Raw genomic sequence first — 18,102 nt, 5'->3', positions numbered from 1 at the left:
AGAGGTGTTGTCAGATGCTACCGGTGTGGTGCTCTGCTCTCTCCTTGTTGGTATCACTCGGCTGCGTGCGTGTGTTCCCTCTGTGTGCTGTCCCAGCTCTGCGCAGATAGCTGACACAGCAGACCCAAAGAGAACCCCCAATGACCACAGAGTCTAGTAAGGTACGAAGGCACGTCGGCCAGGTTTATTGCCGTATTGGATACAGTAGTAGTTCTCCGCAGATTACTTAGTCTACCGAGCATACTACGAATATGTACCCACGGTCAATGGACTAGGCTCAGTCAGTGGCGGGACCTTCCACTGCCCCCTCGGCCGGACAAAGACACCACCTCAGGGATACATTCTTATACACAGGTACAAACAAATTACACATCACTTCTGACGTACTGAGGTGCAACCCCTTTACGCAATAAGGTGCAACCCTTCTACGTAGTAAGGTGCCGCCTCTCACCTTGTACATGTTGGTTCGATCAAAACAACTCTATCCATCATTTTACCCTTTTGCCCCTGTCATTGGGATGGGTCGGCCTGTTCTTCCTTATCTGTGGAATGTTCCAGTATAAGGTGTTCTGGTACCGTGTTTATACTTCGGTATGCTAAGTGAATATATGTTTATGCAACATCAGCCCTTTCCTTGCCAGCTTCTGTGAACTGAGCCGGCCTTCAGCTCACAGCCTGACTTTGCTTTTTAGCTAGGTCTTAACCATTACTTTAGTTCAGGCCTCAGACCTCATACTGGGCGTTTATCAGGGCCTTCACTTACTACAAACCTTAATCACATCCAGGTGTCCAATTTAAGGCCTCAAATCCAAAGTTTTTCCTTGACCAGTATGAAAGTTTCTCAAGTAAGAGATGAAAAGAGCCCACACTCCCTCAAAGTCCTTTATCTTATTTTTAGCTCTGTGTTAGGCTCTCTCCAAGGAGATGATGCTCTTTACATCTTGCAGCTAATTACTTATTTCAGGTAACACATCAAATTCCCAGCTTTTTGCAATTCTTTTATTTGCAGCTAATGATGGTATACTTAGTCAGCTAAACATTTATGTTTTATTTATAGGTTATCTAAGATGATGATTTTCTTTGGGCCAAAGCCTTGGAGATCTTTACTTGTTGCTAGAGCGCACTTCCCACTGAAGACAATAGGCCAAAGTCCTGAGATTGCTAGTCAGTTTGTATTCAGGCCTTAATCAGACAAACTCCAGTTGAAGTGAATGGAAATTTTGCCTGAGTGAGAACTGAATGACTGATTCCTTTTGAGGTTTGCCTGAATAAAACATGAGTAAGCCCTTCAGAATGTACTGGTTATCTGAATTGCTCTCAGTCTAGATTTATATGCCTCTCATCACCATAGTATCTGAGCAACTCAGTTATTAATGAATCTTACCTTCACGATAACCCTGTAGAAAGTATCTTCTCCACTCTACCAATGGGGAGCTGAAGTACTCGGTAGATTAAGGGTTTTGCCTAGGTCTCCTGAGTCCCAGTCTAAAGCCCTATCCGAAATCCACATACTTTATAGTAATTCTTAATGCCCATTATTGCTGTCACTGAGCCCATAGTGTTGTTTTGGTATTATATAAACATAATAATATGTATAAGCAAACAAACAAAGAAAGCTAGGGAGAAAACAAGGTTGGCTTCCACTCATCAGGACAACCTGACTCAGGGTCTGCTTGACTCCTCCACTCACTCATGTAGTACGGTTGCTGTGACTTGTGCAGATTGCCCACATGTGCACTCCAAGGGGTGGCATAATTTGTCTGTCTGTATGTATGTGCATGTGAACATAAGATACATTGTTTTATGAACTTAGGACTTTGCTTGTTTTTTTGTTTGATGTCAGTCACAACATTTGAAACTCCCAAGAACATTGAATCTTACCTGGACAAACAAGTGATTGGACCAACCACTGAGATCCTGGCCAAGTCAGACTTCCCACTGCAAGCGTTTAAGCCAAAGGTGCAGCTTCCCTTTCAGGGGCTGCCAGGACAGTGCCCTCGGAAGATTGAGATAGAGAGGTAACCTCAAGAAGGGGGATAATGTGATAGCTGTTGTATACATTGAATAGCCACACAAGAACCGGGTACTGAAGTTCGCTCTGAAGATGCAGAAGTACTATGCAGATAATGTTTCAAGAGGGACAGTGTTTTATTGTAGTGTTTAGCCTTACCCCTTGCCACCTGCACAACGCTGTTGACTTAGGCTGCGTAGAGAGAGGATCACATGTTGACAGAATGACTTAAGCTTATTGTGTTTTGTAGATGTTGGAGTTGGCAAAGACTCTAAGATCACCCAGCCCACCTCTGACAATGCAGGAATGATCCCCTAGAATAAATGTCTTAGGAAGGAATTTTCAAAGTGCTCAGCCTTAGCCTAACCCGGCTCCCACTGGGGTCAATGGTAAAACCCCCACTGAAGTCATGCATCCGACGAAGTGGGTATTCACCGACAAAAGCTCATGCTCCAATATGTCTGTTAGTCTGTGAGGTTCCACAGGACTCTTTGTCGCTTTTTACAGATCCAGACTAACATGGCTACCCCTCCGATGCCACTGAAGTGAGTGGGTGCAGAGTTAGGCCAACCCTGAGCACTTTAGAAAATCCCACCCACAGTGTGTTGTTCAGTATACTATTAAAAGTTCCATCAGTCTGTTCTGCCTTCTGGGTAGTGTCCAATTGTTACTGCATTGGTGCCATATTGAACCTGTAGTTATTAGCACAGATGTTCTTCCTGTAACAGACTGAAAAAACAATTGAATAATGACAATTCATATAACTTAATTAAGCATAACCATTCAATCTCATTGACTCCTAACTAGGAGACGACGACTATATCTCAAACTAGATATTGCTCAGCTCTTAGCCAAAGAGGGGATAGATTCCAATCACCTGATGCCCAGGCACCAAGACCTTGACAATATGCCGACCATTGAGCAAAAGAGAGATCCTCTCTTTCCCATCTACCTCCCACTGCAGGTAAGCGAGCAGCTTTAGAACTGTCATCTGCATTACTATTGATGCTCTCGGGACTCACTGAAAAGAGCAGAGCACATGATTTAGTAAGAAACAGAGATGAACAGGTGAATATTTTAGAATAGAAGCCATGGGGGCTGGGATCCATAGGATTCAATCCTGCATGGTGCTGAGCATCCCCTGTAAGTTAATGAGTGCCTACAACTTTCATTACAGTCAATGGGACTTGAAGGTGCTCAGCGTCTCGCAGGACTGTTCCAAGGACAGTTGTTTAGGCTTCTTTAATACCATTATTACACAAATTCAGATTTCCTTCCACTGTCGGCAGCATTGATTGCTGGGACTTGTCCAGTTGAGAGTCTCTTCCCCATCTCTACTATCTAGAAGAGGGGGACTAGTCTAGTTGCCACCCTTGGAAATAAGTCCTTCATAAGGCAACACATTATGCGGTTTCTGCACCTTTGTTGTTTCCCCCGTTATATAAAATTCAGGGAGTGCATGTTTCTTTTCCTTCATAAATTTCTATGCCATGTTGTTATCTTCTTCCCCAGGCAGAGATTCATTTCCATTACATTGTCTTGCCTATGTAGATATTTGATGATGAAGAGTATGACTGCCGGACTCCTGAAGAGTGGCTCTTGCTGGGGTTGGAGCCAGGATCTCAAGATAGAAAGCCAGTTCCCGGAAAAGCACTTTTACCTACAGATGATCAACTGGGACACGGTAAAGCATGACTAAGCTATAGTTTGGGTGTTCTGCACAGTGACGTTGGGCTAATGACACTTACAGGATCGTTGCAATAGAATGGTTAGCATTTGGAATGGAACTGTCCAACTTAGCTGAATGTAATGCTGATGAATGGAACACAGAGATGATTAAATGAGAGCGAGTACTTGCGTAACAGGCTCTAGTGGTTAGAGCAGGGGACTAGGAGTCATTGGATCTTGTTTTTAGAAATAGCTTCTGATTTTGCAACCTCATTTCTGTGCCTGGAAATAATTGCAGGCTAATTTTATAGTTCTTAAATGTTTCTCCCCTGATCAGACCTGCAAATCAATAGGTTAGAAGTCTAAATACTATGAAACATGTCTGTGTTTACCTGTGGGTGCAAAACTGGAGGCCAGGTTGAGGGTCTTCTGAAAATTGGAGCCACTGTGTGTGTGATCCAGTCCTGTTGTTCCAGAACTTAAATGATGGGAAGAAGACATGGAGCAAATGTCAGGAAGCAATTGCATGCATGACTATTCTGCATTGTTGTGCTGGGTACTTTATTTTATATATATATTTATTAAAGAAAATCTTCAGCTCAGAGCAACTGAGGTTGACCTTATGGGATATATGACAGTGAAGAGGAACAACTTCAGCCCAGTTATTTTAAATGAGAAATCTCACCTGCCACAGTATCTTGTGAGAATCAACTAAACCCTTTTTAGAACATAAGAGCCTAAGAACTATCTAGCCCAGTATCTTGTGTTCCATTGGCCAGTGACAAATGCTTGAGAAGGAATGAACAGAAGAGGGCAATTTATAGAGTAATCCATCCCCCGTCATCCAGTCCCAGCTCCTAGCACTCAGAGGTTTAGGACACCAAGAGCAAGGGGCTATATCCCTGACTATATTGGCTAATAGCCATTGATGGACCTATCCTCCATGAACTTATCTAATTCTTTTTTGAACCCAATTATACTTTTGGCCTTCACAACATTCCCTGACAATGAGCTCCGCAGGTTAACTGTGCATTGTATGAAAAAGTACTTCTTTGTGGGACCCATGGTTATGTGTTTATCTTGTGTTATGTGAACGGATGGTTCACATGGTTATCTTGTATTATGTGAATGGATAAATAACACTTCTTTTTCACTTTCTCCTCACCATTTGTGATTTGATAGGCCTCTATCATATCCCCCCTTAGTCATTTCTTTTCTAAGTTGAACAATCCCAGTCTTTTTAATCTCTCCTCACATGGCAGCTGTGCCGTACCCCTAATCGTTTTTGTTTCCATTCACTATGCTGCTTCCAATTCCAATATATCCTTTCTGAGATGGGGCAACCAAAACTGCACACAGTATTCAAGATGGTGTGTGTACCGTGGCTTTATATAGTGGCACTGTGATATTTTCTGTCTTGTTATCGATCCCTTTCCTAATAGTTCCTAACATTCTGTTAGGTTTTTTAATTGCCGCTGCACATTGTGCAGGTGTTTTTCAGAGAACTATGCAATCCACAATGACTCCAAGATCTCTTTCTGCTGGTTACATCTCATTTAGACCTCATCGTTTTGCATGTATAGTTGAGATTATGTTTTCCAATGTGCATTACTTCGTATTTATCAATGCTGAATTTCATCCACCATTTTGTTGCCCAGTCACCCAGTTTTATGAGATCCCTTTGTAAGTCCTCTCTGTCAACTTTGGACTTAGCTGTTGAGTGATTTTGTATCATCTGCAAACTTTGCAACCTCAGTTAACCCCTCTTTCAGATCATTTATGAATACATTGAAGAGCACTGGTCCCAGTACATATCTTTGTGGGCCCTGGTATTTACTTCTCTCCACTGTGAAAACTGGCTGTTTATTCCTACCCTTCGTTTCCTGTCTTTTAACCGGTAACTGATCCATGAGAGGACCTTCCTTCTTATCTCATGACAGCTTACTTTGCTTAAGAGCCTTTGGTGAGGGACCTTATCAAATGCTTTCTGAAAGTCCAAATACACAGTATTTACTGATCATACTGAACACCCTTTTCCACATGTATGTTGACTCCCTCAAAGAATTCTAATAGATTGGTGAGGCATGATTTCCCTTTACAAAAACCATGTTGTCTCTTCCCCAACACATCGTGTTCATCTGTGCTTCTGATAATTTTGTTCTTTACTATAATTTCAACCAATTTGCCTGGTCATGAAGTTAGTCTTACAGGCCTGTAATTGCCAGGATCCCCTCTGGAGCTTTTTTTTTTAAAAAAAAAATCAGCATTATATTAGCTATCCTCCAATCAGAGGCTGGTGTGGTGGGTGATGTATCACAGCTAGTAGTTCTACAATTTAAACTTTTAAGTTCCTTCAGAACTCTTGGATGAATCCCATCTGGTCCTGGTGACTTGTTACTGTTTAATTTATCAATTTGTGCCAAAACCTCCTCTATTGACACCTTAGTCTGGGACAGTTCCTTGGATTTGTCACCTAAAAAGAATGGCTCAGATGTGGAAAATTCCCTCACATCTTCTGCATTGAATACAGATACAAAGAATTTATTTGGCTTCTCCTCAGTGGTCTTGTCTTCCTTTAGTGATCCTTTAGCGCTGATTGCTTGGCAGGCTTCCTGCTTTTGATGTATTTTAAAAAAATTGCTGTTAGTTTTTGTGCCTTTTGCTAGTTGCTCTTCAAATTCTCTTTTGGCTTGCCTAATAACATATTAATCCTTGACGTGCCAGAGTTTATGTTCCTTTTGATTTTCCTCAGTAGGATTTGACTTCCAATTTTTAAAAGATGTCTTTTTGTCTCTAACTGCCTCTTTTGCTCTGTTTAGCCATGATGATTTTTTTGTTGTTGTCTTACTGTTTTTTTAATTTGTGGTTTACATATCGTTTGAGCCTCTATAATGGTGTTTTTTAAAAGTTTCCATGCAGCTTGCAGGCATTTTACTTTTGTGAATTGTAATGATTATATCTTTCATCAGAGGATCCCAAAAGCCACGAGTTGATCTATAAGTGGGTCAGTGTTGGCGTCCTGGATTACGACAAGGAGACAAAACTGTACTTGGTACATAAGACAAACAAAAGGGGAATGGTACGGGATGAAGAAGGGAGGCCTATTCTAAATGGAGGAGTAACTCCAGAAGGTGTGTTCTGACTAGGGTTCATTAGGAGATGGGAGACGTTCATTTACCCCGTTTGTTTCCTTTTCTACTACCAGGGCCCTGCATTGTAATAATACTTTTCCCTCTCCTTCCCCACCACTGGAGGGCTAGACATGATTCTTCCTGGAGCCAATGCCATTCGGGGGTAATTTGGGTAATTTGGGGATATTTGAAGTACTCGCCATTTGCAGGGGTTAAGGATGCTGCCATTTCAGCACTGCAATCCCCTGCCAACCAAGACCTTAACTCTGATCACTCATTTGGCAGCCTCTTGTACTACCACCACCCCATCAGCCTGACCCTGATCGTATATTCAATCTGTTGGCTACAATAAATAGGGAATCTGATTTCTATATTCACTATGGACCCCAGTGTGTGTTATTTATGTCTTCCCTTCTTTCCCCTCAGGGAGAGCCCCTCTTATGCCATGTCAGTACTGGGTGCCACGAGTCCGTCTGCTGTTTCTTGCGGAAGACCCCCATGTATTTGCCCAACGTGTGGTTTCTGCCAATACCCTGCGTAAGAAAACACAGGCGCTGTTGCGGTACAATCTATATGTGGACTGCATGCCCGTGGATGGGCTGAGGAGCATTGATGAGAAGAGCGTAGGTAGAATGAAGCAGCTGGCAATGAGCACTTCACACCTGAGAAAAGAGATACGGTGAGCATCCCATTAATTCTTCCCTGAGGGCTAGAAGAGGCTCATTGAAAGACTGAGATCATGGCTGTGCTTTCAGTGTACTGTACTGGATGTCTGCATAGTGTGACTGACTTCCCTGGGGTGCAACCTAGAACTGGGGTACCACTGAGCCCTTTGTCTTACCAACCTGGGCTCTCTCTCTCACTGTGCTGCTCTCACACAAGCTGCAGATCCCTCCAGATCTGCCCACACACAAACATTCGCAGGCAGGGACAACTCAGCTGTGTTACATGAATGCTTTTACCAGCCACCCATGAACCAATAATAGAGAGGCTCCAACCAGTTCCCCACAGTTCCCTAGCCTAGGACCCCAGAGCTGTACTGTCTTGCCCTGGTCAGAAGCCTGACCAGTATACGTTTTATTACCCAGTACGCACCTCCTTCAATGTGGAGAGGACATTGCACCAGCCCCTGTTCTTGAGCGGATTTCCCTTTGGACTTCAAACAACACACTGTTTTAGGTAAAAAAAATACATAAAACAACTGTAACTACAGAAAGATATAATCACTTAAAAATCTAAGAAATAGCTACAGATCAAAGTTGGTTACCTAAGAAATAAAATAAAATCGCAATTTAAGTTCTATGCACTAGATAGGATTTGAATCAAGAAGTGTCTCACCCTGACGGTACAAACAGTCCACAAATCTTCCATACACAGCACATCCTCAGTTCAGTCCTTGTTCCTAAGGTTCCAGGTGTTGAGTTGTGGGGGGTGGGGGGGAGTGAGGCCAAGTGATGATGTCACTTCCCCCTTTTATAGTTTCTGCCTTGTGGAGGGAACTTCATTGTCCCAAACAAAGCCCCCAGCACAGTTAGTGGAAAAGTATAGGCACAAGATGGAGTCCTGGGTCACATGAGCTGGTCACATGCCCTTGCATACTTCAATGAGTCATGGCAGCAGGGCCGGCTTTAGGGCGATTACACCAGTTCCTGGGAATTGGGCCCCGCAGCGTCCAGAAGAGGGGCCCCACACCTTCCACCGAAGTGCCGCCGGAAACAGTGGCATCCAGTTGAGCCGCCGCCGAATTGCTGCCGCTATCTTCGGCGGCAGCTCAATCGCTGCCGCTGTCTTTGGTGGCATTTCGGCGGCAGCTCTTTTGAATTCGGCTCCGCATGTCCTATATTCTGGCTAGAACATTCACAGAAAAGTTCATCAGGTGGGAGTAAGCTTCTTTTATGGCCTATTGTATTTCTTGATGAGCCATCACCTTGAATGGTTTGTCCACAATGTGCTGGCGAGACTGGATGTAAATTACCTTGTGGGTGTTAACCAGGAGCAAACACATTTGAAATACTGGTATAAAGTCGAGTATCAGAGGGGTAGCCATGTTAGTCTGGATCTGTAAAAGCAGCGAAGAGTCCTGTGGCACCTTATACACTAACAGATGTATTGGACCATGAGCTTTCGTGGGTGAATACCCACTTCGTCGGATGCATCCGACGAAGTGGGTATTCACCCACGAAAGCTCATGCTCCAAAACGTCTGTTAGTCTATAAGGTGCCACAGGACTCTTCGCTGCTGGTACATAAAGTCAATATTTCTAACTTCAGATACAAAAATGATACATGCATACAATTAGGATAATCATATACAGCAAACCATAACTTTTCCACTGATACCTCACATGACATATTTTGTACAAGATTTCTTGCAATTATATAACACTGGTGAATATGGGAGTGCCAGAGTGTTGCTTTGGGGTACAGAGCGTCACAGTAGGATAATGCCGAGAGATGGAAACTTTCATAGGAGCTGCACATTTTCAGTTACAGACACTGGAAACAGCTTCCAGAGCACAGATTGTCAATGGTCCCTACATTAGGCTATGGACCACCAGCTCTCTGCAGAGTGCTTCCTGGTGGTCAGCAGAGAGCTGTACAGTTGTCTGGTGTCAGCTGCCTTTGTGGCTGATCGTCAGACTAAAAGAAAATATGCCTAGGGATCTTGTGTAATCAAATAGAAAAGGAAAGGAGTAACTTGGTTACAAATGAGACAATTTCTCTTCTGAGATACAGCCTAGGCTAGGGAAAAGTTTGAGAGTCCCTGGACTTGCTAAATCATCATCTACCAGTGGTGGTATTGCCTTCAGTCCCTTGGAATGAACAACTGCATTGACCCCCTTCAGAAATGTGGTGGTGTGAAGAGCTGTGTGGTCTAGCAGCCTTGACTGGAGAGTAAGGTCTTTGTTTATGAACAGAGATGTAGCCAGAGAGAAGTACTCTGCTTGAAGTGAAAGGCAATATCATTATAGAATAATGGCAGCTGGAGTTCAGGATCAGGAAAATCAGGAATTTTATACTTTCAGTAAATATTCAGAAGGGCATTTGGGAAGATGGCACATATACCCCAAGCATTCCTAGCATTCACACACAGCTTTCTCTAACCCTTAGGCCATGGCTACACTTACAGTTCTGCAGCGCTGGTAGTTACAGCTGTGTTTGTACATCTGTGTAGGGCCAGCGCTGCAGTGTGGCCACATTGACAGCTACCAGTGCTGCAGTGTGGCCACATTTGCAGCATTTGCAGCGCTGTTGGGAGTGGTGCATTGTGGGCAGCTATCCCAGCATTCAAGTGGCTGCAACGTGCTTTTCAAAAGAGGGGGGTGGGGTGGAATGTGACAGGGAGCGTGGAGGAGACAGAGAGAATGGATTTTTGGAGTTGACACTGTTCTCAGCTCCCTGCCTTGCAAGTTCTAAGGACTGGAAGACACACAGTGCCTATCTTCAATCATTTTAAAAGTTCTCACCCCTTCCCCCACCCCTCTCTCATTCACTAAATGCAAATTATGCACTCCTAAATAGCCATCAGACCAGATAAGCATCTGCTCAACATGGACTTCCCCCTCTGCCGTGTGAGCGTGCTGTTTCTCTCTTCAAGCAAACAGCTGTGAACATTCCAAAGTAGTTCCCCTGCCTGCCTCCGCTCGCTCAGCAAACAGGAGCTGTGTTTGTTTTTTAAATAAGCAGTTTGGCTGAACTCCGAGCTCTCCCTTTCTTCCGGTTTGTTGTGGACAGGAATTCTGGGATACCTCCTTATACCCCGGAGGTCAATAAAAGCGCTGGTGGGGTCCACATTTGCTGACCAGCGCTGGATCACCAGCGCTGGAATCGCTACACCCGAGGCTCGACCGGGTGTACAGCCAGCGCTGCAACCAGGGAGTTGCAGCGCTGGCCATGCTTTGCAAGTGTGGCCACATTCTAAGTTGCAGCGCTGTAACCCTCTCACCAGCGCTGCAACTCTCTAGTGTAGCCATGGCCTTAGATTGTTTTTCTTCGAACTTTGTAATACTTTTCTTCTCACTTCCCTCTGTCCAAACCATGTTTCCCTTCCACTTTGTTCTGTAGCAGCAATTCAGATAAGATGATCCTAATCAGCTGCTAGTCAGTTTCATTTTGCTGCAACCGGTGCAAGCAGAACAGACTAGTACAGAGACAGCTTAACAACTGGAGGGCAAGGAGGAGAGAGAGAGAGAGAGAGGAGTGCTAGTTCTAGCTTCAAATCTAGTCCTCTCTCACACTCACATCACACCCAGCAGGGTGGGACACCTTTGCAATGTCTCTATTTTGTCCTGTGGCCCCACACTCTGGCAATGAACCTCAAACCTGCATCATCATCTGCTGTTCTATTCCTGGGCCTCCATAGCTCTGCTAATGTAATTCAGATATTTTTAGTAAGCAAGCTAAGTGTAAGTGAACCCAGGAGAAATAATTTGGGGGTAAGGTCTTTGAGGATTGGTGCAGATCTGAGTGGTCACTGTTAATTCATTTTATAATTGTATTCAGTGTGTTGAACTGTCTGCAATGCCTGGAAAAGGAGGTGAGCCTAGACTATGAACGCACCATGAACAAGATTATCTTTGATGGAGTCATCACATCCAAGCCCCAGACGTTCTCATATGTCACCCTGCCAGAGACAGAAGAGGAGAAGGTGCCAGAGAGAGGTATGGGATCTGGTGAAGAAAGTTGTGCTCCAGTTGGGTTGCAAGGATCCTTCTGTAAAATGATTTCTTCGTTGTTGTGGGAGACTTTCAGACATACAGGTTTATAATGCAAGAGGATGTACAAGGTGGTATGTTTGCCAGTTATTCTGGGGGACCGACAGACAGCCAAATTGGATGCATGCATGGAGAACTCATTTATGTTAGTGGATTAGGTTATGAATGATCCTTGGAAATTGTATATATGTATCTGGGATCAGAATTTGGCCTTGGCACTTTGAGTGAAATTTGCACAAGCTGAGGCATTCCATGGACAGTGCAGCTTTATTAACAGTGGCTGGAATGCTGGGGGCAAACTGTGGAAGTTTCAAGGCCATGCTTGGGAGCGAGGAGGCCTCTCATTTTCATTCATGTTCAGAATCTTGATTTCTTCTTTGTGGCAGCCTCTGCACAGTCCCGTTGTGGGACATGGCCCCCACCCCTGGGCCATTTCTGCCATACCAAAAAGAACCTCATGATGGAGGACCTATGAATCAGAACATCAGATCTGTCCTGGGGCCATGGCTCCATTTCTGTGCATGGACAGAGCAGATGTTTGTTAGTTATGAAGTCCCCTAAAGTGGGGAAGTGGAACCTTTGGTGCCAACACCAGCCCTTTCATCCAGCTTCAGATAGGCAGAACACTTGGTGTCTGCTGGGACTACTTATGTATGTAAGGACTACTCACATGAGTAAAGTGTTATGGGATCAAGCCATATGTTGATTCCAACCTAAAAAGGGATTGCAAATGCTCTTCCTCTTAAAATGACACACTCTCTTTTGTTGGCAGGGCTGGTCAAGATCCCAGACTATCCATTTGATGAGCAACGGGCATCTTTTGTTTTTGTCTCGCTCCTGACCAGACCAGAAGTCATCCTTGCCTTATCACAGGTGCGAGTTGAGTGCAACAAAGCTGCAGCCATGTCTCTGTTTCATTCAACCTTGTCTAAGTATGGCCGGCTAGAGGAGTTTGAACAGATCCAGACGCAGACCTTCACCCAGGTAAGGAAGGGCAGGGAGGGAACATTTGCTTAAGGGGAAGGGAGATACAGAACAATCAACAGGGCTCTTAGCATATACCAACCAGACCAAGCCAGACAGATCTTAGCAATTATATAATTGATTTATTGCAACTGGACAGAGCTTTTTTAAAAAACATGGGGCAAAATCTGCATTGTAGATTTCTAAATTGTTGTTGTTCCTTCTCCCCTTATTGTTATAAGGAACCAGAGCTTTGATTCCACTAAAAATACTGATTTTCTTCAGATCCTCTCACTTCTTTTAACCACAGGGATAATGAAAAAACAGAATTTTTCTGAGTTCTTATTAGTTTTGTTAGATTTTTTTCACACAATTTCGTGAAAAAACTTTAGTTACTAACAACCATAGAGTAAAAAAATAAAACCTTATAAATCTTATATCTTTCATCAGAGGACTTTCATACACTGTACAAGGCTGCTTTATCCTCATGGGAAACTGAGGCAGAGAGAAGCTGAGAGACTTGCCCAAGGCCACCCAATATGGGATATGAACCAGCCAGGAAAAGAGTGTTTCATTTTAATAGGCAGAGTGTATACAGTAACTCCTCACTTAACGTCCTCCCGCTTAACATTGTTTCAAAGTTATGTTGCTGCTCAATTAGGGAACATGCTCATTTAAAGTAGTGCAATGCTCCTTTATAACGTCGTTTGGAGGCCTGCTCTGTCCACTGCTTGTAAGATTCTGTGGAAGAGCACCAACTTTACAAGGGAGCATTGCACAAGTTCCTCTTCTTCGCCTCCTCCCCCTTCCTCCCAGCACTTTCCCCACCGCCGAACAGCTGTTTGGCGGCACTTAGGACTTTCTGGGAGGGATGGGGAGGAGCAGGGAAGCACTGTGTCTCCACTCCTTCCCCTCCCTCCCAGAAAGTCCTCAGCGCTGCCAAACAGCTATTTGGTGGTGCTTAGGACTTTCTTGGGGGAGGGAAGGAGCGGGGAATGCGGCATGCTCTGCAGAGGAGGTGGAGTGGGGGTGGGAAGAGGTGGGCCTGGAGTGGAGTCGGGACAGGAAGAGGTGAGTCTGGAGCATTCCCGGCAAAGTCGGCACCTGTTCTTCTCCAGGGAAGCTGCCACTGCTGCTGCGAAGGTGCTTCCTAATGTTCTTGCCTGCAGCAAGCTGTGCCTGTGTGGGGTAAGTCAGGGGCACTTCCCAACTACAGCAGATAATGCCGTTTGTCTGCCCCAAAAACATTTCCTTGGAACCTAACCCCCTGCATTTACATTAAATCTTATGGGAAAATTGGATTCATTTAACATCGTTTCACTTAAAGTTGCATTTTCCAGGAACATAACTACAACATTAAGTGAGGAGTTACTGTCTAAGGACCCCAACTTTCCTGACCCTCAGTCCTGTACTCTGTCAATGAGAAAATGCTGTTTCCCTTTGCACTGTTGAAATTTGATTTCTACACACACATAGCAGGAGTCCATGTAACAAGTTTGACTCTTAGTAGCATTTTAATGAATCAAAGCATTGCAAGAGTCTGCTGCCCTTAAGTTAGCACCTTCCTATCACTTTAATCAGTTCCAAAAGAAGACAAATGTGCATCCCTCATTTCTCAGTCATATTTTACAAAGAGTTTTATGGGGAACCCCTATGAAATACAGCTTCTGATACTGTTCTGTAGAAAACCATGGGGAATAGTAGATTGGAAACTAGGAGAGAGGTAAATAATAAAGAGGACTGATCCAGAGCAATCTGGATTGCTTGGTAAACTGGGCACAAGCAAACAATGTATTTTAAGATGGCCAAATGTAAAGTCATACATATGAAAAAACAGAATCTAAGCCATACTTACAAGCTGCAGGGACTCTGTCCTTGGTAAGTTGTAGTGGATTCTCCATCTCTGATTGTTTCACTAAAAGACATACCCTAGAGCAAAGAGGAAGTATTTCAGGGAAGTTCTGTGATCTGTGTTTTGGAAGATGTCAGACTAAAAGATTATCATAATGGTCCCCTCTGGTCTAATTTGTGACAACAGGGATAGAAAGCAGAAGCTTAGGTGAAGTGGAGAAGCACAGCTCTGATGTTTTCTCAACAGCAGGCCTTTTCATGAGCCTTTGTTAAGGAACTAGATATATATAGTATGTTAGGTACGTATCCATAAATAGGAGGGTTATTAGTCAACCAAATGGATCGAAGATGACAGGATTTGTTTCACAGCAGATTGGTATTGGACTGGGCACTAATGGTCCCTGCCAGTGGTCAATAGTCGCCCTATTGTTTTCCCATCAGTCCTCTGAGGATAAATTCTTCATTGCATGTTTCTTTGTTCTAGGTTCAGATGTTTCTCAAGGACACCTGGATCAATACTCTCAAGATAGCAGTAAAGAGCAGTCTGAGGGAGATTGGTAAAGGGTGGTACAATCTGTATCAGTCCAACTGGGGTGTATACCAGATGTCCAAGCTACATAAGCTGATGGAGCTCATCAAGTTCAACTTGCAAGACTCTGTGCGTTTCCTGGTCCAGGACTCCCTGGTCAGCTTCACTCAGCTTTTGCTGGATGCTTGCGGCAATGTCCTGAATTGCTCGGAGGATATGGAATGGGGAGGGGACCTCATCAACAGCCCATACAAGTAAGGAGGAGAGAGATGGGAGATTAGGCTTGGGGGAGAACAGGGGAGCAGGGAAGAATATGGTATTTGTAATTACCGTAGATTTTTACAGTGACACTTTGCATTTGGGTTGGGGTTTCATGGTGCTGCTCGTGATGAAGAGGAACTCAGTTCCATCCCTCTCTCTTGACATGTCTCCAGCACAAACCCTGAAGCAGTGGTCCCCAACCTTTTTGTCTGGTGGGCGCCGGACAAAGGACCGTGGCGGTGGTGGAGCACCCGCTGAAATGCCGCCGAATTTCTGTGGCATTTTGGTGGCGACGCCTCTCGATGACGTCTCTTGTCAGTAGCAAGCGGTGGCATCGAGAGGCATCCCCGCTGCAGTGCTGCAGAAATTCGGTGGCATTTCGGCAGATGCTCTGCTGCCGGCCAGGACTCGGGCGCATTTAGATGTCCCTGCGGGTGCCATGGCGCCCGCGGGCACCACGTTGAGGACCCCTGCCCTGGAGCCAGGGGAGGGAGGCATAGAGCTAGGCGAATCCCCAGCTGTCCTGTTAGTGCAGGCCTGATTGGAGGCCAGGATCTGGTTCAATATTTTCAATGCACTTTACTAATGTTAGCTAATGAATTCTCTCAACACCCCAGGGACCACTACTAGTTCTATTTTAGAGCCTGGGAAAGTGAATAAGGCCACGCAGCTGGTCAGTTTCACAGTGGGGATTTAAACACACAGCACAATAGCAGTGTTGCAGGTGTCATTCTTTCTGCAAACAGCCACATAACACCCCATCTCCTCCCTTTGCAGGCCACGAAAGAATCCTCTCTTCGTGGTGGATCTGATTCTGGATAACAGTGGGGTTCACTTCAGCACACCTCTGGAAAACTTCGAGACCTCCCTCATTTCTCTGTTTGACAAGGGAATCCTGGCTACCCATACCATACCACAGCTGGAGACGGTGCGTTACTCTGGGGAAATATTAATATGACAGAGACTAAGTGGCAATATGACAGAGACTAAATGGCTTAGAGACCCAGAATGTATGGCAGCTGATGAGGGTGGAATCATGAATGGCAATAGCATGTAGACTAATGGCCTCAGACCTGTTAGGGAAAGTCCCTTTGGAGTATATCCTCTTCTCCCTGTTGAGAGGGAAATTTGTCTTCCAAGATTCTCCTATCTTTCCTCTATATTTATCTTTTTATTGGGGCTGGGGTTGGATGAATGAAGTAATTCCTGATGCAATGGAGAAGGATGGACCACATAACCTTCTAGAGGTACCTTCCCTCTTGATGATGATTGTATGACCCATCTTACAGAGCAATACATTGTGAAGAATGTGAGTTCTTCACGCTGTAAAACCTGTTCCCCTGCTGGAAACTGAGAAGCGGCAGGGTGATCCCTGCTTGTTTTGAATGACCTCTCCTTTTGCACTCTTCCAGTATGTGCTGGAGAACATGTTTATCAGAGGCACACCATTGCTGGAGTCGGTGGGCCTGCACGAGCCCTCTGTGGAAGAACTGCGCACCACTATCCAATCCGCCATCCGCAAGGCAGTGATCCCCCTCCAAGCCTACGCCAAGCAGTATGAGAACCAGTTAGAGCTGAATAATAATGACATCCAATCCTTTCTAAAGTAAGTAACATCAAGAGGGGACACCGCAGATCTGACTTCCATGTCCTTAGAAACTTATTACTATAGTACATCCCCATCTCATGTATCCTTGCTTAAGTGTGTGTGCATGTATTCATTGTTCTGTGCTTGCAAAAGTGTGTGGCATGCACTCCAGTGAACAGGTACAAGGAGTGAGCAGAAGGAGACTTCACTGATTGGAAGGCATGAGATGGACTGTCCTAGGGATGTGGGTTCCACGACCACCACTCCCTAGAGAAGGAGGTGGGTGGTGGTGGTCGGGGACTCCCTCCTAAGAGGAACTGAATCATCTATCTGCCGTCCTGACCGGGAAAACCGAGAAGTGTGCTGCTTGCGAGGAGCTAGGATTCATGATGTGACAGAGAAACTACCGAGACTCATCAACCCCTCGGGTTGCTACCCCTTCCTGCTTCTCCACATGCACACCAATGAGACTGCCAAGAATGACCTTGAGCAGATCACTGCAGACTATGTGGCTCTGTGAAGAAGGATAAAGGAGTTTGAAGCGCAAGTGGTGTTCTCGTCCATCCTCCCTGTGGAAGGAAAAGGCCCAGATAGAGGCCATCAAATCATGGAAATCAATGAAAGGCTATGCAGGTGGTGTCAGAGAGAAGGCTTTGGGTTCTTCGACCATGGAATGGTGTTCCAAGAAGAAAGATTGTTAGGCAGAGACAGGCTCCACTTAACAAAGAGAGGGAAGAGCATCTTCGCAAGCAGGCTGGCTAACCTAGTGAGGAGGGCTTTAAACTAGGTTTACTGGGGGAAGGAGACCAAAACCGTGAGGTAAGTGGGGAAATGGGATACCAGGAGGAAGCACAAGCAGGAGAGAGCAAGAGGGGAGGACTCCTGTCTCAGACTGAGAAAGCAGGACAATCAGCAAGTTATCTTAAGTGCCTATACACAAATGCAAGGAGCCTGGGAAACAAGCAGGGAGAACTGGTAGCCCTGGCACAGTCAAGGAATTATGATGTGATTGGAATAACAGAGTCTTGGTGGGATAACTCACATGACTGGAGTACTGTCATGGATGGATATAAACTGTTCAGGAAGGACAAGCAGGGCAGAAAAGCTGGGGGAGTTGCATTGTATGTAAGAGAGCAGTATGACTGCTCAGAGCTGCAGTATGAAACTGCAGAAAAACCTGAGAGTCTCTGGATTAAGTTTAAAAGTGTGAGCAACAAGGGTGATGTCATGGTGGGAGTCTGCTATAGACCCCAGACCAGGGGGATGAGGTGGACGAGGCTTTCTTCAGGCAACTAACAGAAGTAACTAGATCAAACACCCTGGTTCACATGGCGGACTTCAATCACCCTGATGTCTGCTGGCAGAGCAATACAATTGTGCACAGAC

At 45.0% G+C, this 18,102-nt stretch overlaps 1 protein-coding gene across 4 annotated transcripts in view; it reads left to right on the top strand.

Annotated features, from left to right (window-relative positions):
• Nucleotides 1-18,102, top strand: part of DNAH1 (dynein axonemal heavy chain 1) — a 140,762-nt gene that overhangs the window by 18,855 nt on the left and 103,805 nt on the right. For 2 of the 4 annotated variants that reach the window (XM_050958622.1, XM_050958621.1), the window contains exons 4-13: nt 1,844-2,018; nt 2,819-2,975; nt 3,563-3,695; nt 6,649-6,810; nt 7,237-7,489; nt 11,313-11,470; nt 12,297-12,508; nt 14,823-15,121; nt 15,906-16,056; nt 16,541-16,734. In XM_050958622.1, the coding sequence (XP_050814579.1) occupies nt 1,844-2,018; nt 2,819-2,975; nt 3,563-3,695; nt 6,649-6,810; nt 7,237-7,489; nt 11,313-11,470; nt 12,297-12,508; nt 14,823-15,121; nt 15,906-16,056; nt 16,541-16,734 (1,894 nt within the window). The remainder of the gene's footprint in view (nt 1-1,843; nt 2,019-2,818; nt 2,976-3,562; nt 3,696-6,648; nt 6,811-7,236; nt 7,490-11,312; nt 11,471-12,296; nt 12,509-14,822; nt 15,122-15,905; nt 16,057-16,540; nt 16,735-18,102) is intronic. The other 2 variants (XM_050958623.1, XM_050958624.1) reach the window with 2 other exon arrangements.

Source organism: Gopherus flavomarginatus, chromosome 6 (genome assembly GCF_025201925.1).
Source record: "Gopherus flavomarginatus isolate rGopFla2 chromosome 6, rGopFla2.mat.asm, whole genome shotgun sequence".
NCBI lineage: Eukaryota > Metazoa > Chordata > Testudines > Testudinidae > Gopherus > Gopherus flavomarginatus.
The sequence above is the reverse complement of the archived record's forward strand: the minus strand, read 5'-3'. Positions and strand labels throughout refer to the sequence as shown.